At 38.8% G+C, this 22055-nt stretch overlaps 1 protein-coding gene across 1 annotated transcript in view; it reads left to right on the forward strand.

Moving 5' to 3' along the window:
* The window catches only part of LOC139653124 (probable flavin-containing monoamine oxidase A), a 63916-nt gene that overhangs the window by 25390 nt on the left and 16471 nt on the right, over positions 1 to 22055 (forward strand). The window contains exon 8 of the mRNA XM_071530076.1: positions 14172 to 14272. Coding sequence (XP_071386177.1) covers positions 14172 to 14272 — 101 coding nt within the window. The remainder of the gene's footprint in view (positions 1 to 14171; positions 14273 to 22055) is intronic.

Consider the following 22055-nt stretch of genomic DNA (forward strand, 5'->3'; position numbering starts at 1 on the left):
AGCAATAATGAATGCGAGACCTCTCATCCCAGTCTCCACAGATCCTGACTCACCATTCATACTAACACCTGCAATGATACTCACCCAGAAGGTCGGAGTCCCACCTCCTCCTGGAGACTTCACAGACAAGGATCTTCTCTGCAGACAGTGGAGACAAGTACAAGCTCTCGCCAACAAGTTTTGGACCCGCTGGAGCCAAGAGTACCTCCCAACTCTGCAAAGCAGACGAAAGTGGACTGAAGCTCGCAGAAACCTATGTCCAGGCGATGTTGTGCTGTTGAGAGACAGTCAAGCTGCCCGCAACGAGTGGCCCATGGCTATAATCACTTCTGCCTTCCCTGGAAAAGATGGAAGAGTCCGCAAAGTGGAGGTCAAGACCACAAACCAAGGTTCTGCGAGGATTTACCTGAGACCAGTCTCAGAAGTTGTTTTTCTTCTTCCTAAAGAGGACTCTTGTTAATGTCGTGGTAATGTAGTTCTCAATTGTGACCTTACAAAGGTCAGGCGGGGAGTATTCTGCCTCCCAGGCAGTGTCTATGTGTTTTCTGTATTTTCTAAATATTTTCTATGTTTTTTATTAGTCTAGTGCCCCCTGCTGTATTTTCAGGGTAAATACTCACCGCTCTGCATCACTTCCTGTGCAGACCTGAAAGAGGACATTTGGGGAGCACATGGTCTAGTGGAGGGCTAGAGTTGCATGTCAGGAGCTCATGTTTGAATCTGATGCCATCTGGTTGTTTTTCCAGTGGAGGCATTGCTTGTGAGTTGGTTATATGTGTATTCGCAGTTCATCTAGAGATATTAGCAAGTATTTTGGTGATAGTAGAAACGTCATGTTTAGTTTTTGTATGCAAGTTTATGCTAATGCTATTGACATCCTGTATACAGCTAGCATGCTGTAGCAATTGTGTTTTGTTGTCTTGTTTATTATTTTGGTACATACTACTATGTATAGAGGACATCATGTTAATTGTGTTGTGCTACCTTTTCAGTTTCACTCCTAATTTATGATTGCAGGGACATTGAGTCTGGAATAAAATTTGGAGCTAGAACGCTACATCCTGACTCCCGTGTCATTTATATGGAGTTTGGCTGGCTGTCTAGCTGGAGTTGCGACACCTCAGCGAGGACAGTACAGGCAGCTTTATACTTTCTTATTAGCTCACAAGTGACAGTGATCACTTAGTGGGCAGGCCCTACTCTAATCGGATCTCTTTAATGAACTGTGAGGGTATTACATCCAGAGGACTAGAGGATACTCGCATATGAGAAACAGTGGGTGCATTCCATTTGATAATGATTATTCCCCGTCTCTTCACCTCGAGTCTTCTCCTTGACTCCACAGTAAAAGGTCATGGGGGAAATGAGGAGAACATGCAAAGAGGACAGGAAGCAAGTGAACAATGTCCTGTCACTTGGGACATCCTCGCATGTGCCACAGTGACATTTGAAGTGTGGCGTTTGAAGCTCCTGGCGCACAGTATCTCCTTCCACTCCACGGATGGCAGCTAGTTTCATCCACATAGAAACATTTCACAAAGTTCAGATTAATGTGTAATTCATCTATGTGGAGGTACAACACCTAAAAGAAATGTATTATGATGTGTGTATGTGCGTTATTGTCGAACTTGATTCTTTTTTGCGAATTGAGTCAGGCAGTGATCCTGTAGGCTATTTGACTCTAAGAACATAATGTGCAAAATTGACAATGAAACGCTGTTAATGAGGTTTAGTAAGAATTTATTCTCCCTGAAGAGAAATTCAATGGCAACACACACAAACGCAATTCACAAGAAAGATTAATGCAAAATGAGAGACACATCAAGGCCACTTACAACTGTGGATTTTATCTGTTATTTTTTCTACGCATTTCTGAAGCTATGGAGATGGGTTTAGCCTATACAGGCATGTGAATTGTCTCCACTCATTATTTCCGCATGGAGGATACACCTGTGTATCCTCCGGCCATGCCTCATTGGAGGACGGAGGCGAGGAGACATGAAGGCTCCTTCATGCGTCTTTTAACCGTTTGGAACATCCTTAATGATGGTGGCTCCTTTTTGGATGCCGAGTCAGCGAGGAGTCGAGGCCACGAGGACGGAGGAGAAGATGCATTTTGTCTATGAGGTTTTGCAGAGAAATTGGAGAAAACTGAGTCACAAGGTCAGCACACATGCCAGAAGGAGCATAGCTTGGGATGGAGGGCATGATCTTAGCACTGATACCATTGATCTTGTCATTAAAGAATGCTAAAAACGTTTCACAGTCCTCAGCACAGGTGGCTGAAACAACAGATGTGACAGTATATACAAGATGATGGATAGTACTGAACAGAAATCTGTAATTATGCTTATTTGCAGTGATTACGTTGGTAAAATAGGCCTCTTTTGCATGCTTAATTTTGCCATTTAGTGAGGTCAGTAACTCATTCATATATAAATAATGAACCGCCTACGCTCAGACCTTCTTCATTCCATTTTCAGGCAGTGAATGCTGTCATTGATCCAAATGGATAAATTTACTAATGATCCAACATATTTTTGAACGGGGCAATAGCATCCAATGCCGAATATATCATTAAAGGAGCTCACCACCTCATTAATGTGATAGACATTTGGCATATTACTATTACTGAGCTTGTTAAGGACATATGAGATTTTTTTCAGCAAAGTACTCATTAAAGGTGCAACATTGTATAGTGCGCTTTAGACATGCAGCAGCTGTCCAGAAATTTGTATCAAAGAGAATAGATTTATGATATGAAACAAAGTCCACCATGTACCTGGATTTAAGAATAAGCACCAGAGTGAAAATCAAATCCGGGGTATGAAGCCTGAAACATGTTGGACAAGATTAAAAGCCTCAGAAATACTTAAAAATGTATGGTTAAACTGATAGATGGGCCATCAATATGGATATTAAATCCACCCACCATAATGATTCTATCATAGTTAAGAATAACAGAGGATACAAATGAACAAAACTCAGATATTGCTGGATATGACAAGACCACACTTCAGGCATTTATAAAAAAAAATACTGCAAGGCTGCCACCACTGTCATTTAGAGTTTAGATAACTGTAGATGACTGGGCACAGTTGTTGGCAGCAGTCGCCAGGCTTAAGCCAGGTTTCAATTCAAAATAAAAAATCCAGGTTATGAGACATGATACATTTAGAATGAAGCTCTTATTTGAAAGAGATCTCACATTAGAAAGTGTTAAGTTCACCAGAGTGTCATGCTGCAAAGAAGAGGATGGTTTGCAAAGGAATACGAATAAGACTACACTTTCCAACGCTTTCACACCAGGAAAGCAGTCAGTTAGAGCTCTCTTTGCTCTTACATTTCTGATAAAAAAAGCCACTGAGGATCAGCCGCCGTCAGGGTTGACAGAGTGGGCGATAGCTGAGAGAGGGCTGCTGCCCGAGAGTGCTTGGCCGACCTGGGAGGTGTAGCTTGTACAGCAGTGGCACTTGGGGGAGGTTGGGGCGGTGAGGGACTGACAGAGGGTCCAGGGGGAGCAGGGGAGGAGCGCACCTGAGGCACAGAAGAGGGAGGCCTCTTTAGTTCCTCTAGCACCTGGTTCCTGTTTTCTACGTTTAAACCAAGCGGCCCAAACCACAGGTGGAGTTTTTTTTTTATTTTTTTATTTTTTTTAAATAATCTTTCTGGGCTTTTGCCTGTATTATGATAGTTTTTACAGTAGAGATAGACAGGAAAGATTAGGAGAGAGAGAGAGGGGAATGACATGCGACAAAGAACCCAGGCCAGATTCAAACCCATGATAATGCGTTTAAAGGTATGCGCCTGAGACCACTAAGGTGCCAGGACGCCCCACCCAATACTTATCAACACAATAACACTCTCACTGCAATGAGACCTGCCTACATCTTAATTTTTGATTATCCATGGCCACCAACTTGAGTATATTGCCACCAACTTGAGTATATTGCAATATTAGATATGTTATAAGTAGCAACTTAGCAAGAACAATGTTCAAGTATTCTGATACCGCGTTCCCTTCATATTGGATTTACCATATATACAAACTGCCAAGTGGGAGAAAAGTTCATGTCAACCTCCTAGTGACAATATCAAGTCGGATATGTGGGATTTTTTTGCGGACTCTGATATCTCCCACTTGACCTCTTGAATGAGTGTGACGACATAGGCGGTGAACACAGCAGGGAATCCACTAATGTCAGCTGTCCAAGGTATTAAAAATCTAAATTATCAGTGTCACGACCCGGCTCATGGGAAGGACAAAGAGGGAGACCACACATGATTAAGATAAAGTAATAGTAATTTAATTACGCCCAAAATAAACAAACAATAGCATGGAAGTGAAAGTCAGTATAATCAGTAGTGAGTGTAGTACATGGATGAATGGGAAGCATGCTGTAGGGGTGTTGTGAAGTTTATAACCAAAATCACATAAACCAAACAAACAGTGGAAACCAAAGAAGACCAATCCATCCAGCAGTGTAGGCTCAGATGACCACCCAGTATTCACACTAATACAATCAACCCCACTCATGAAAAGCAAGAAACATCTGCTGTAGTTCATTTATTTTAATTTTGAATGCTTTCAAGTAGAAGTAACAAAATCCCAATCTTCCGCTTCTGTAACAGAAGACCGGCAGCCAGCAGAGTAAACATGGAAGTGTGTGAGGAATGCCAAAAAGTGTCAAATGGACTATTAACTGGGATGCCATGTGATAATTATTTAATCACAGTGATTTAAAGCTGTGTAAGTGCGATGTGTTATTGTGTTGAAAGGGTGTGCTTTAACTGGTTTTTGGGTTTGACTTTTTGAGTTGCCTTTGGGCCGGTCAGATTGTATCAGATAGTGGCTCTTCCTATATGAAACTAGAGGTACGCAAAGCTCTACAGCAGTTTTAATTTTGCTGATTTAGTTTTAGTCTTAGCCTTTTGACTAAAATGCATATTAGTTTTAGTCACATTTTAGTTGTTAGTTAGTTTTATTGTTTGTTTTAGTCTAGTTTTGGTCAATGAAAACTATAGAAGATTTAGTCTAATTTTAGTCTAATGCATTTTTTTTTTATTTTTTTGATGATGTTATATCATGTGCACATATGTGGGCACATGAAGATGTAATATGTGGCTATTGCGACCTGGAAGGAATTTGACCACTTTCTTTCTTCAAATGAATTTGACATTTGTTTTATTTCAAAATACTGACAATTTCACTCAGTTGTTTAATGCAAAGCAAACATTTGCCAAAGTAGATACAATGCAGTCAGTGCATATAACCTGCCTACACATTGTGACTGTAAGACAAAGTCAGTAGTCTTCTTTCACTAACATGTTTGGAATAGTGCAATTACAAAACAAGTCTCAAGGAAAGCAACAAAAATAAAGAGGCTACAATGTCATCATTGTTTATAACTAGGGTTGCAAAATTCCGGGAATTTTCAAAGTTGGAAACTTTCCATGGGAATTTATGGGAATAAACGGGAATAAACCAGGAATTTACTAAATTGAAGGTATGCTCTTAATAGGGAACTTAAATATAGTTGGGGAAAATATATTTTAGCATAATCCTGACTAAAACAACCAGATATCATGCAAGTACAGTTGAATATCTATGCTATTCCTCAATCACATGCACACATAGCACACTGCTTACTGCAGGGCTATTGAGACCACGCCCCCTACATGCAACTCAACATTCATGTTTTTGTTCTTCAATGAAAGAATTGATTGTTCAATAAAATATTTAACACTTGATAAAGTTCTACTTACAAATAAATCTGTTTTAATTGTGTTATTTTGGATGGATGTCTGCTTATAACAAAACAAATATTTATGCTTGGATATGATACCTTTCCATTAAATTACCCTCAATTTACCCAGTTAATTCCCATAAATTCCCATAAATTCCCATTAATTCCCATAAATTCCCATAATTCCCATGGAAAGTTTCCAATTTGGAATATTTCCAAAATTCCCCAGCTTAACTTCCCATGGAAATTTACCAGAAACTTTCCGGAAATTTACCGGAAATTTTCCACCCCTTTGCAACCCTATTTATAACCTTAACTGTAAGAGAGTCAGTGCAGATATTTTTCTTTTCTCTTAGGTTTGTTGAATGGTAGTGCGAATGAAAAACAAGCTACAAGTAAAACTAAAACAAAGAGACAACAATGGCATCATTGAATATGACCTTAACATAAGACAGTCAATGCAGAATATTGTCTTCTCTCTCTTAAGAATAGCAGCTCAAATGAAAAACAAGAACAAGTGAAACTTCACTAAATCAGTAACATTGAACTGCGGTTGTTTATAATCTACACTTCAGGGCAAAATCAGTGCTGACAGTGGCAACAAATTCTGTATACCATTTTCTATTTGTCTCGATTCATTTTAAGGAAAACACTTCTCTCCCATATGCTCTGTTGCTCTGTTGCTCTGTTGCGTCGACCATGAGTGAGGTCACCTGTGACACAAAATTCTCTGTGCAAATGCTTGAGAGGCTGGCTTTGCCGCAGGTCTAAGGTGATAGGTTTAAAGTGTCTGGTAAACAGTGCCACATTGTGTAAGCCAACATTCTGTGCCTGTGTCATCACTGATGGGCTGTGAAAGCTCCTCCTTATACTTTCTGATCTCCTGCTTGATACCAGGAGCTTTTTTTTAGCAGCTCTTGAATTTTCTCAGACAGTGGGGTTGAGGACACATGCAGCTGCTACAGGGGACAGAACTTCTGGTCCTCTGGATCCAAGACGCATCTGAAGCGCTTGTTTATGTTTGCTTTCCTTTTGTGTGCAAGAGAGGCTAGATCCTGGTAGGTTGCCTGTGCATGTTTATCAAAGTGGCCGAAGAGATCAACGAGGGCAGTTACCACCAGGGACATGGACATGGTGTCACTTTGGAGTGTTTTAATGTGTTCTGCGAAGGGAATCAGTAAGTCATGCAAAGCCCTCAGCTTTTGCCACTCACTGGGAAGCAGACTGTCCCATCCCATGTCATCTGCAATCTGGCAAGTGTGCCCTTCACTTGATGGAGGCGTGCGATCATGTTATATATACTCGACCAGCGGGTGAGACAGTCATTCACAACGATGAGGCCACACTGCTGCAGGATTCTTTCATTTGCCACAGATGACTTTTGAAACAGCTTCACCACTGACCTCGCTTTGTCTACGAGTCTCTGAGCACTTGCCTCCTTTTGCACCATGTTCACAAGTTGTCGCATATCTACCTCACGTGGGGTTCTGTCCATGTCCATGACACCATACCTAGACAGAGATACACACAGGAAGACACAGAGAAAGACAGTTTCCTGTGATGGCAAGACCATCATAGGAAACTGTGATGGTCTGAAGGAAAGTCTAACAGAGTCTAGAGGAGAAGGTCAAACTGATAGCATTAGGCAGAATGAGAATACCACATGCAGATCCCTTCTTTTGTACCGTGTCAGGAAAATAGAGCAAAAAAAGACATAGGACCCACAACACATGCTCCAGTATCACCACTTTATAGACATTGTTTCAACCACAGATGGCCTTCATCAGGTATGCCAAAGGAGGAGAGGCGATGAGTGGAAGGAGAAGGGTAGGAGAGGTAGACAGGATGGGGGTAATGATGGAGGTGGGACAACAATGGAGAAGAGAAATGATGAGGAGAAAAGGAGAGAAAAATGGAACAGGAACGAGAGGAGGGGGGAGGGGACAATGAGAACAGAGAGAGGGTGATGTAAGGATAGAGGGGAGGAGGAGAAGAGAGGAGGGAATTGGAGAGGAAGAAGATGAAGAACCTCTGTGTGTGCAAAAAGGTTTGCAAAAACTTTGTACCTGTTATCTATAAGATACTGATAAAGATGTAAGAACATCTTTGTCATCTTTGTATTGCTCTGAGGACTTTTGCACACTTTTTTTGCACCTTGGCCAGTAAATACCACAAAATGATTTCTCTGCCTTTTTTTACTTTCTTGAATGACTATTTGAGTGCTGGTCTCCTAATCCGTAATAAAGTTGCACACATTTGGTCTTCATTCTCTAGCTCTGCCACTTTTATTGGTGTGGTCTTCAGATTCAGTGATACTGGGCTCATCCTCCTCCAGTGAAAGCTGCAACCCTATTGTTGCCATTGTCTGTGATGAGTGTTAGGATCTTTTCTTTGGAGATACCCCACTCCCATATGCATCTGTCCACAAATGCTTTTATTGATGGTCCTGTGTGTGGGCGGGTTATTTGTTCGAGGGTTAACAATATGTGTTGCACTTTATTTTGCTCATCACAAAAGTAGCAGGTACTAATGGAAAGAAATGATGCTGTTAGTCCCTTTTGTGTCCATATGGCCGATTGATACTTTCTGTGCTGCATTCAGTCTACTTCTAAATTTCTCTCTCTCATCACTATACAGTTTCTCTATAGGCTGCCTGTTTTGGCTTTCTTTGGCACAGTCAGCCATCATTTGCATTAAATCTTCTTCCTCTATAGTTCTGGCAGGTAACCCAGCGCATCCAATCCACTGCTCAATAGCTTCTTCATTGGCCTGCTGTTATTTGGAATCAGCTTTGTACTTTGTACTTGCAGCAAGTGCTCCTGTGATGTTCACTTGTGATGTCCCCTGCTTCTCTGCATTTGATTGCCTTTTGTCTGCTGGTATCCTTTCAATCTAGGAGAGAAAAACAGTGAAAACAAAAAAAGTCTTAAAGCATCAATGCATCATACACAACTCAAAATAATATGTCATTACGTCATGTTATCAGGCCAATTAATCTTTTATTCTCTTTTTAACACAAGTGATGTCTTTATTGCTTACTTTCCCATTTCTAAAACCCATTTTCTTAGTATTCTAGTTTGCAACAGGTAACACCAACTTCTCATTGGGGGAGATTTTGGGCGCATGCGGGGCCGTGGGCAGGACATCATTAGGTCAACCAGTCATAAGCATGCAATGTATGGTTGAGCAAATTTTACAAAGTGAGGGCAAGCTGGTTATTGGGTAAAAAATTGTCAGTGGAATATAAAAAAACCCAGCTAATTCATTTGTCCATTTGTCCGTCTTGTCTTTGACATTACTGTTCAGTTTTTATTCCTTACCAAAATACATTTTGTCATAGTTTTTGTTTACAAAATAAATTTTTTATTTAGTTATCATTTTGTTTTCATCATGGAAGGAAGGTTGTTAACAAATATTTTTCATCATAGTTTTCGCTGACAAAATTAACACTGCTATATCGTGAAGTAATTGATCAGAATCAACTGACATGATGGAAAAAAACTTTCCATCATGCCAATGATTTTGAGCCTCAAATTTTGGAAGAACAATGCAGATTTCCTCCTGGTCGTGAAACAGTGGAGCAGCTTTTAATCTTGTTAACAGATAATCAAGGAGGTATTGCATTTTTCCAATCCTGTCCACATTTGTTTTGTGGATTTGGAAAAGAAACTACACCCATGTTCCCTAAAGTATCCAGTGGGAGGTGCTGCTGGAGTATGAGGTGCCAGGGCCGCTGCTGCAAGCTGTTCCGTCTTTATAAGCTTGGAGTGAGAGCCGTTTTTGCATGCTTAGCATTAAATCAAACTCGTTCAATGTGGACGCCAAATTCCAACAAGGTTGCACGTTTGTCCCCTTACCTATTAATGATATTCATGGACTCCTCTTCTATTTTTTCTGTGGAAGAGGATAATAACTTTATTTTCTGGTGGTGAAAGTGTCAAACATTTTCTGTTAGATGTGTAATGTCCATCATTTCTGTTTGTTTTTCGGATGTCAATCATTTTGTTACAAAGCCTAATGAAGGCCACAAGCCAAAACAACACATTCTGTTTTGTTCTCAGTATTGTAAGTGTTGCTGGAATTGACTCTTTTCCAGTGCTACCTGCCCATCCATGCACCTTGTCAGTGGGTGAAGTTGAGCCAGAATATTTTTTCATAGTGATGTTGTACAATGACAGGTGTTAACCATTTAGTCGATGAAACCCTGATTGATAGAGGAGTTCAGGTATCTTGGAGTCTTACTCACAAGTGGGTAAACGGGATTGTGAGATTGACTGCTGGTTATGAGCAGCGGCTGCAGTAAGGAGGGTGTTGTGTCGGTGTTGTATGCACCATGGCAAAGAAGAAAGAGTTGAACCACAAAGCAAGGTTCTCAAGTTTCAGGTCAGTCTTCATTCCGACACTCACACCAAGTCAAATCAATTCAAGTCAAGTCAAATTTATTTATATAGCCCTTCATCAACAATCAATACAATACAGTATGCAAACAAAATAATAAGACACAAGGATACAATAAGACACAAGGATACAAACAAAGCACAAGACACAACAAGCCCACCTAGCCTAGCCTAGTCTAGCCTAACCGGCACCACCAACCTTAGACCCTCTGTGAGGACAAGGAAAAACTCCCAAGAAACCCTATGCAAGGGGCCAAAATGAGGTTCTCTGCAGGGTGGCTGGCCTCACTCTCTGTGACAATATGAGGAACTCAGCAATCCAGGAGAACCTCCGAGTCAAGCTGCTGCTCCTCCACATTGAGAGGAGCCATTTGAGTTGAATCAGGCACCTGATAAAGACCCTGCGGCGAGAGAGATCGTTACGTCACATCCTGTGTATTGGTAAATGTCTGGATAAAAGAGATGGTGCAATTTCATAGCAAACATGAGAATCATCCTGTATTTCTAAGAGCTAGACTAGTCATGAACTTGACTTCAAAAACTTTTACTATTTTAGTATTTTTTTTTAAAGTTTCTTTGTACCACTCTAAATTGCCATTCTAAAACCGCATCTATGAATGATCATCCCTTTGATGTTATGCCTTGAGTAGCTTTTCGTGTTTCACTTTCCTCATCCCTTTGACATTGAAAGACACTGAAAGTGCCCATGTGCTATGCTATGAGTTCAGAGTGAGAAAAATAATGGGAAAATTCGTACCTCCTTGCTGGAGGCCATAGTAGATGTGTTTGCCTCCTAGGTCACTGCCATAGAGGAAATTGAGAAAGCAAGGTTAAAGTTATCCGGTGGTGAGAGGTAGATTCACAAATGTGAAGTGAGAGGATCAAATGCCACAATGTTTTTTTTTTTTTTTAAAAGAGAAGGAGATTAAGACAGAAAGAGAGTGAACAGACTGAAAGGAAACCACTTTGGGGGAAACAGAGTCCTAAGAAGTCAGGGCTCAGGAGCCAGTTAAGCAGAAGACTCTCTTGAATGTGTAGTCATTTCCAAAGATGGCAGCGGGAAAGAGGGGAGTTTGATAAGCTGTCAAATGAGAGTGCCTCTGAGAAAGCTACCCAAATGAGGATTTTGTCAGCTTCTTTTAGAGGGAAATTGATTTGCTCCTCCTCGCCTGACCCTGGGATAAACAACACTTTGTCTTTTTTGGCCAACAAATTTGCTGTCCTCTGCTATGGTCAGATTATAAAGCAGGAAGTTCCTGATATACATGGTGGTTCAGGTACCTATATCATTAGAAATTGTTCACAAATTTGCTATTGCTAAAATTGTTAATGCTATGTAAATTACTAAATAGTGTGTAGGTAACTAAGTCATAATATGTAAAGCTCTGCATGTTTAGATGAATAAATAAAAGTCAAATATACTGTATTGTACAGTATATTTGAATTGTATTTATGAGAGGTCAAGTCTTAGGTGATTGAGATTAGAACCTATGTAAATGCCAAGTGCAGTCATTCTTTAGTACACTCAGGTGAAACCAGTGAGAATTGCTGTGATAGCAATTGACATTGGAAAGTTCTGTAAAACATATAGATTTGTAAAAGGTTATTGTAAATGTCATGGAATTTGTTGTTTATGTTTGTTTTTTAAATTGATGTCTGCATTTATAACAAATTGGGAAAAAGAAAAACATTTATATTACCTGTTATTACCTGAATAATGACATGTAAATTGTTCATTGTTCATTGATCAATTTCCAATTATTATTAACTGTGCTGTTACCCTGTATTTCAGCACTATACTGTATATTTACTATACTATATACTGTGAATATACCACACTCCAACTGACCTCTTCAGCCTCTTAACAACTTTATGCTGTCTGTTTGCCATGTAAGAAAAGGAGGTACAGTTGTTATAGTTACATTAAATCTTTTGATGTCTGATTGGGACACATCCTTCAATTTTCAACTTTCAGCTTTGAGTTATATTAAGTGAGTTATATTCTTGTGTTTTATGCTTGTCTCATTCACGGAATTCTCTTTGAAAAGGGAGAAAAGAGATATGATGTTGGTCTGACCTGCTCTGACATCACAAGAGGCTTGTGTGGGTTTGAAAAAAAGCTAAATATCTCCAATGGTTAAGTCAGAAAGAATGACAATTTTTTAAATTATTGTATACTTTATAATTACAATTTTACTTTGGCATTTAATAAGGAAATATGATTCCTTCAACCACAGAAATACATGTAGCAGCCTCAACTGATTGATGCCCCTTGCCTGTTCCTACTCTCCCACGTATCCCATAAACACACCACTTTAGCACATTGTAAAAGAGATTGTGTGCTTAACCTCGTGGTTATTAATTTAAATAAAAACTGCCAGCCCACTGAACCTGTTCATTCAATGTCATGCTGAATAAGCTGTGATGTTGAGTTGTGATGCAGGTCCACAGAAATGTCACAGTAGATCTGTGTATAGAATACTGGATGACAGTAGTGTCACCGTGGAATATTTGTTATGTCAAAAGGAACGAGATACCAAAGTACATCTCATTTAGCTGTCGTCGATTTAACATTAGGCCAGCTTGACAAATAATGAGGTAGAAGGCGTTTCCTGCTATCAACCTAGCTGGCTCTAGTGTCAAAACAAGCAGCATTATGGATATGACACCTCTTGACAGGTCTTATGTCATGTGTACAGTGCTGTCATTTGAACGTCTAAGTGACCATGTCAAATTAGGTTTAAGCCACTTATCATGTCACTGTTTTTCAATTTAACTGCTTTGAGCTCATCAATTTTGTTTAGCATAAAGGGCATCATTTTGAAGTTGCTGACAGGCCCTTGACAGTTTCCAAATGATGTTTCACATCTTCCGCTAGTTCATTCGTTAAAAGCCTGGCTTTTGGCCAGATGTCGCTTCACTTGCCAGAGCAAGCTTTGAAACGTCTGTCTTCTCTGCATGTGCGACATTTACTCCAAGGCACTACCTCTGACAATGCTAATGAAGTTATTTGACCGCACCTTCACACAAGAGAAGTGGGGCCTTTGAAAATGTAAATACTGCAATTAGTAATCCAGAGCACAGCAGCAGCCACAGTAGTGTTAGGTCAGAAGGATTTTTTAGCCATGCCATTCTACCAGTGGTAGTCACTAGGGCATTGAATCCAATTTACCTGAGTGCTAGTCGATGATTCAAAAATAAAGCCATTCTAATCAATAGAAGGATTAGCCGAAGTAATATATTATCTGTCTCATCTGCCTCTTTCTATCTCCCTTTTTCTCCATCTCTCTCAAGCACATACTTACTATATGATATCCTCTCACTTTTCATATTTTCCTTTGTTGCTCTCCTATTGAGAGTATCCATAACATTTACATTACATTAGGGCTGCAACTAACAATTATTTTCATTGTCGATTAATCTGTCGATTATTTTCTCGATTAATCGATTAGTTGTTTGGTCTATAAAATGTCAGAAAATGGTGAAAAATGTCAATCAGTGTTTCCCAAAGCCCAAGATGACGTCCTCAAATGTCTTGTTTTGTCCACAACCCAAAGATATTCAGTTTACTGTCATAGAGGAGTAAAGAAACCAGAAAATATTCACATTTAAGAAGCTGGAATCAGAGAATTTTGACTTATTTTTCTTAAAAAATTACTCAAACCGATTAATCGAATATCAAAATTGCTGATTAATTTAATAGTTGACAATTAATCGATTAATCGTTGCAGCTCTACATTACATTATGTCATGTCATAGCAGATGCCTTTGTCCAAAGCGACTTACAATACGTTTTGTCAACAGTAGTCAAACCGACCATATTATATTACAGTCTTCAGCAGCTAAGCCTTCAATAGCAATACCTGTCCTATTCTACTGTAGTTCTTTTCTTCATTGCTTCTGTGTTATTCACATGGAACTATGACAGGCGAGACCAATAAAGGCATATTATTGCAATGTATGTATGTATATCATTGTTGAGAGTTGTGTATGTGTCTGTGTCTGTGTACTGTTGTTTTTCCACCAGCCAAGATCCACTACCAGCCGGCGCTGCCCGGCCAAAGAGAGTTCCTCACCCAGAACATGCCGGTGGGCCACATGATAAAGTTCATTATCACCTACCAAACAGTGAGTAACAGAAGGATAAACATATTTGCACAGACATGTGTACATGAATAATGCTATGTAAGTCACAAATATGGAACTGTATGCTTATTTGGCCTCCATACATTGAATTACAGCAGCACTGCATGTTTTTCCTTTCCCCAAACGTTTACGTGTTTGCTGCGAACATTGTATCTGGATAATCCTATAGGTATCACAGCTGTATAGACAAGATTGATTTAGTTTCTGAAATATGTACACTGGCTCTCATTCATCAAGCTATCGCACAATCAAATCTGATGTTAAAGTGGGCGTACGCTCATTTCACCGCACAAGTCGGTATTTATCAATTCCATTTTTGTTGTAGCCCTAAAATCAATCTCACGTCTGGAAAAAATGTTTGCTCATTTCAAAGAACAATATAGGCTATTTGCGTTGCACATGGAAAACTATTGGAATTGCTGGCACTACAGGCTGCCACAGCTTTTTGGTGTTAAGGTTAATATTAGACAATTTCTTTCTGACCTGAGAATTAATATAACATGGTTAGGATGGAAATGGGCATTTTTGGAGAGTTACGCTGTTTTGATTTTAGAGACAAACCTCCTGGAGGGTCCTTTTCTCAGTTGAAACACTGCTCACAGATAATGCCATTGCTTGCCAAATTTTGTTTTCATGCTCTTTAATCCCACTTTGAAGACAGCCAAATAAAACACCCCTCTTGGCGGCAACCTGTGCAACCAAAATGTCAGCTTCTGCTTCAGTAAATTTATGCTTCTTGGATCTTCTGCTATGTTTCAGTCTGTAGCTTGCATGTAAGGTATGCAAATTTTGCTGCGCCAAGTCTTTCTTTTTATAGGCCAAGAGTTGCCAAACATGCATAATTTTTGGTGCGTCATATGTAAATGATCAATTGATTCCCCGATTCCACAGCTCAAGGGTTAAGACTTAAACTCAAGGGTTTTCTGTGTGAAAAATGTGTGCTTTCACATAAAATGCATGCCATAAACTGTTTTTCTTGATCAGGAGTTGAGGAGCATTTTATTTCTGTACGTATTTTCACAACAATACAATTTTCACAATAGGCCGATGTACATTGTAAAATGTAGAGCCTGTAGCATACAACAATAGGCTGATTTGGCACAGGCTGAAAAATTAAGACATGCTTTCTCTAGGCATTACATATTGTGTGCAAAATAACGCTTTCTAGCATCACAGTCACAAAGACATTCGTTTACAACCAATGATGAACTCTGATGAACAAATGAATACCAAAATAGCACAAACCAGCACAAAACATTGCAGAAACGTTCATTTAACTCTTAATCCAACTGGATTGTACTGTAGTAAAAAACTACTTTAAAACACCCAATGATAGCCTTTATGGAATGTTATAGCTGGTGTCACTGTATATCAGTATCATCAGATGTAGAAAACATTCTTTAAGACACTCAAGACCTCTTGGAAAATGTTCATTGAATTATTCAGCATGTCTCAGCATTTGTTTCTCTGAGCTTTCTTCATTTTAGTAATTTCAACTGCATACTCAGGAATATTATATCTACTCTGTATATCATATTGGCCATTATGTTTACTTTATTCAAATCCATTGGCTCAGATTCTGGACAATAGATTATTGAGAAAACCTGTATTATGCCCCCAAGCTATTCTATGGAATAACTTGCATTTGCTCACCTACTGCATGTTGGTACCGTTTTCTCAGATTTTAAGCCGATGGAGTCAAGGCAGCAATTTCTCTGCATTTCTAACGAGAAATATATAAGCAAAAACGGTCAAAGTTGACAATATCTTCAGTGTCCTAAAATCCCTTAAACACACTTTGAAACATGTTCTCTTAAACAAAAATTGTCCTGTAATTAAGTGAACATGAACATAATGGTCAGATTTTTATGCAGTGATTTAACTGCAAGATATCTCCAGAAATGTTGGTGAATAGCTTCCCAAAGCAAATTCAACAACTGGATTGGGAAAGTTTGGTGGTCACGATGCACAAAAGGGAGCACCAAATCAAAGCAAACCTGAGTTCAGACTATCTCCCAGTGTGTTTTGTTTAGTTAACAAAGTGGTTGCATGCAGAAAAAGAGCTTAACTTAGCTAGAGTTAACTGGGTATGGTAAAAATGGTAAAAATATATACACTCATGGTAGTGTAAATTTCTTTAAATAAATGTGTGCCAGAGAATATATCAATTCTAATTGATTATATTATTTGGATCAAAGAAAGCATTCTGATATTCTCTTGTGCCTGAATGGCCCATTATATACTAAACTACTGTATATTACACCATCATAGTACAATGGTTCAATTCCTGCTCCTGTTTAAAGTCACAATGAAATGAAAAATGACTTTTTTAGCTAATTTACCATAATGCAAAATATACATCTTAAAAGCTGCTACCAGTAGAATTGGAATCGTGATGGTAGCGGAAGGTAGCTTCCTGCTTCCTTGATACCTAACTAGGACACTTCCTAATAAGGATCCTTGTTTGTCTGTAGGTAGCAAAGAAATAAATCGTTTGAGACAGACAGTTTTCATAGGCAACATCATGTGACTGCAGTTAATATTACACTCACCACTCGCCAGCCAGTATGACTAAACTGCTTTTTTCAAAATAGATTAAAATAAATAATTAAAAAATATGCTGACTAGCTTTGTGTACTAGTTATTGACAATTCTTTACATAAAAATTAATTAAAAATGTTAGGTGTCAGGTGGTATTTTTATGGTCATATATTAATTTTGGAAAACTTTTTGTAATTAAGGGGACACCCGTCCCCCATTAATTTTAGCGGATGTTGGGAAGGTTTTGTTCTTCCTCTCCTTCACTGATGTTCGTTACTCATTACTTGCACCAGCATCCTGTTTCAACTGGAAATACATCAAAATATGGAAGCAAGATGGTCTCAAAATGCATCTATAATGCAAAAATAATATCAAGTCACTTAATTCTTAGTGTTCATATCTAAATAAAAAATGAAATTCTGGGATCCTCGCAAAATTCATGGCAGCATTTACAATATTAATTTGGAGCATTACCATTTAACCTGCTGTTCATGTCAATTAGTGTTCAAATAAAATTTTAATGAGAAACACGAAAGTTGCTATCAGATATGTAGTACTGTGAACGCTATGCCCCCATTTGATTTTCTGTATTCCATTTTAGCACATTTTTCACTTTAAAAGTGGTCAGATCTTTTTTTTTAGTTTTTTAGCTGTTTTTTTTTTTTTTTTTTTTAGCAAAAAATGATAACAAAATGTAGTGTTTCTCTCATTTGTTTGGTGTGCAAAGTAATCGAACATGCAATCTAAAGGTGTGAAAAAGCAATTACCCAACCATTTAACTCAACCCAATTAGGGGTTAATTAGGGAAATTAGTTTGAATACTTTGATTAGCAATCCGGCCTGATTTGGGCCAGCCATGCCTAATATATATCTTACAAATTTTGACCCTTACCCTCAGTTTAATGTGTTTGTATACAGGGTATACAGGCATATCAGGCCATATCAGAAGAAATTCTGTAAGACCTTGGTAGTTATTGAAGCTTCCAGTCTGGAAAACATTACAAAACCATTTATAGTGCTTTGGGGCTCCACCAACTAGAGTTGAAGAACATTTTCCTGTTCCTGTCCCTCAAGTTGTATGGTCTAATATTACATGTATGGTCTAATACAGACTGTTTTCTAACAAAATGTCAACCCTGTTACATGGCATCCCATTCACTTTGCACAAGGTAACAGGATTGACCAAAGTAATATCAGCCACTACTCTCCATGTGATGAAGAACATGGGAACACATGGCATGCATGTAGTGAGGGTTTACATGCATTACATATATGAATTTCACTCTATATCCATTGAAATGCGGGATGACAGGATTGACATGTTATGATCGTTACCACCAGTTTAACATTCTAAAACAGACAAAATAGAGCTGGGAAACTTACTTGACTTCTCACTGTCGTTTCCCTCCATGGAAATGATATCACTTAGTGAAAATCATACGTGTGGAACTCCAATATTTTATTAGGGAGTTTCATTAGAGTAACAGGGTGGACAGTAGATTTAGGGACACAAATATAATTAATCTTTTCATTAAGAATGCATTAATCATGATTAATGATATGAGAGATAGAAGACTAGGCAACACAATATTCAAGTTTTATTTCTAGTTAGAAGCTGAATGAACATACTTAGGGACACTGCAAAATGGCTTAGTTTCAATCATAAAAAGTGGTTATAATAAACAAAAGCACTCTCATGTAATACAAATTGTGCTTTATTAAAGGAAATATGTAATCATTTAGAATGAGCATTTTGAATGTAGTGTCGGTAAACATTTTACACAGATGACAAAGGTAGTGATTTGGAGGAATGACTCAACAGCAGTTCAGTTCCCCACACTGCAGCATTGCTCTCAAAGCAACAGACAGCGCAGGTGAGAGCAGACTGTGACTCCCCACTGCTCCTGAGCCAGAGGCCGGATGAGATGAAGGGTTGCCAGAAGTTTTATCAATGCGGGTATGGCACGACTCCTCTTGGTCCGAGGTTCCAGTTTATTTCATCAAGCATATGACTTATAATGTGATTATAATATGACTTAGCAATCTATGATTTTTTTTTTAATCTTGTTCTCTGACATTTGAAAGAAAGCAATTCTCAAATGGATCACTCTCCGTTATTTGTCGTCCTCTCTGCCTGTTGTGCTCTTGAACAAACAGCACAGCAGCCACAGCTTTCTCAGGCTGAGAAGTTAGGATGTGCTTCCTCTGGGAGTTAAATACCACATGCAATTACAGGTGAATGTGTATTTCAATAACCTCCTCCTCCATTTTTGTGCCCTACCATTGCCACTCCACAAAATACATATTAATTGTCAAGTGTCACATGAGTCAGTGAAAGCTGACTTTAAAAATTACACAAAACAAAACAAAATACACAAAATATTTAATTTAACACATTGATTTAGCCTTTATAGTCATATCACAGAGCGACTTCCTGTTATGTGAATGCCCACACACTGCGGACCAGGTGATTTCTACCATACTGCCTGGTGTAGGAGCGCACAATGAATTCCTTTATGCAGCACTGCATCGCCTAAACAGCACATACCGTAATTCCACTAAGCATTGCGCATTGCAAAAAGCTTTACACACAAATGAACGAATGAACACACAGAACCCGACACTTACACAGGTGCTCCTCCCCAGCATGTAATAACTGCTTTTTCATATCTAACCAAATCACTCCGCAGTTAAGAAGTCTGGTTGTTGATTTCTAATCAAATTAAATAGCAACACCTTGTGCCAAAAAGAAGCCGATGCTTGGTTACTGCAAAAAAAAAAAAAATACTCAGCTAACCTAGATTAGAAACATATAACATTTTTCAAATATTGTCTATATTAGAGAGAGACAAGAAAGATTGGGGAGAGAGAGGGGGATGACGTCGACCGGTAACAAAGGTCCTAGGCCAGACTCGAACCCAGAGGGTAATTTATAGCCAACGGAGCCAACGAGAGACACCAACAGCATGAAACTTTTGATTGCTGGTGAACATCTTAACACTAATCCTACCAGATTTGTTTGTGTTCTATGTCTCAAAGTAATGATTATTATTCTGTAGAGCATGGATGCTACGGATGTTTCTATGGTTGCAGTCCTGCTGAACTATGTTTTTTCTGGCAGAAGCTTGCAAATTACTTTAGCTTGTAACAAAATCATTTCAGATCAATATTGCATGTCAAACGGTTAATGTCTTTGCTAAGTAGCTGTGTAATAAGTGGGTTAATGTACACGGAGCCAGAGGCAAAATAAGCTCCTTCAAGCACTCGGCTTCACATGGGGGTCTTCATTCACCCTATCTGGGATTATTTTGCAATAATGACTGGCTTGCTGTACATTATCCCCTGAGTATATTTTGTAATGCAAGGAGGAAGCTCAGTAGGTAAGCTGCTATCTAGAGGCCAACCACAGCTTACATACAACTGCTGTACAGAACAGTAGATTCTGTCCACTCCACACATATTACAACCGTTTTATGTGTTGTTAACATTCTTGGCTGTGGGTGGGTAAGAAGGAAGCCATGTCTCACTAAAAAAAGCATCCTGTCCCGTCTTAATTATGCAAGAAGACAGCCAATCTCCCAGAACCATGTGGGAAAATGTCTTATGGTCTGATGAAACCAAGGTGCAACTTTTTGGTCTTAATTCTAAAAGATATGTTTGGCACAGAGCCAACACAGCCTATCACCCAAGGAACAAGGTTAAGCATGGTGGGGCTGTATCTCTTCAGTGGGGACATCAGCTCCAACGTATTACAAGATATTTTGAGGAAAAATCTTAAATTTAAAGAAGAATTTAATCTTTTAACATGACATCTGTCCAAAGCATGCCGCCAAATCAATGAAGAAATGGCGGAAAAAACATTATGTCAGTATCCTGGATTGGCCCAGTCGCAGCCCAGACCACAATCCTGTTGGAAATCTGTGGACTGACCCTAAAGGAGTGTGCATAGGATGTCCCCTTACAATTTGAATGAGCCTGAACTCTTCTACAAAGAAGAATGGGAGATTCCTAAATCTAGATGTGCTTAGCTGTTAGAGACTTATAAACACACTAATACCACAAATACAAAGTGAAAGGCGTTACGACTAAATATCAATTAAAGGGAGTACACACTGAGAACTGAGAACCGATTACAGCCCTTGATAACAGTGATTATGCATTCCCACAAGGCCAGCTGACATGAAGTTGAATGTAGTCGGAATAGTGGAACTGGAATAAAACAGTTCCTGTTTTGTGCCATAAAGCAGTGATTCTCAAACTTTTTCATATCAAGGACTATTATGTCATATCAAGGAAAATTGAGTCCACATTAGGGCCACGGACCCCCATTTGATGAGATTTTGTCTCTTGAACTCAAATCTGAGAATATTTGTATTGTTAGATATGATTTTGTCCAGAATTCCAAGGCTATGTGTGTTGTAGGTAAGAGATAACAGAGAAACTATGATCACAATATCTCTAATAATAATCTCTAATTGTGTTAACTTCTTGTAAATTAAATAATGCTGAAGTTGCTGTGGACCTCCTGGAACCCCCAAAAGGACCCCTGGTGGTCCCCAGACCCCACGTTGAGAACTACTGCCATAAAGCAATCTCCCTTGTGCCATAAAGCAGCGTACAGCAGATTTCCCACAAAATCTGACTCACAATGTAAACTGCAGTGTTAGAGGCTGCTGAGGCTGGCAATCCTCTTGGCAATGGTCTCATATCTTTACTGTAACTATACAGACGGAGGCTTTCATGCCAAACATTGGTCCTTAATAATTAAAAAAAACCCAGTAAGGACGTAAAGTGTGTGAGACTTTCTTTCCTTTATTATTTACGGTAATTATATTAATGTCTCAATGTAATGATTTATTGATGTTAAAATGCTACATGTAGCACCTTTAATGAGTTTTCATTACAAGCCTCAAGGCAATAAAATCTAAAATATTTGAAAGTGTATGTAGACTTTTTCTATCCACTGGATGTGATTTAATAACAACAGTTCAAAGAAGGTAGGAGATGTGCTTTTTGAACTTATAATTGTTCGAGCAGCCACTTTAGTCCAATGAGTGTATTTTTGCAATTAACACGGATGATTTTTCTGTGCTTCAAAGCAAGATTAATTAAGAGTCTGTTATTATAGGAAATAAATTAACAATAACCTCAAGTTACAATGACTTGTTCACCAAAAAAACTAATATTTGGCTTCCAGTTCAGATGAAAACAGAAAGAATATTCC

Source organism: Centroberyx affinis, unplaced genomic scaffold, assembly GCF_046629955.1.
Source record: "Centroberyx affinis isolate AG114_WGS23_722 - 3 ecotype Tasmania unplaced genomic scaffold, CSIRO-AGI_Caff_v1 ptg001879l_1, whole genome shotgun sequence".
Classification (NCBI taxonomy): Eukaryota; Metazoa; Chordata; class Actinopteri; order Beryciformes; family Berycidae; genus Centroberyx; species Centroberyx affinis.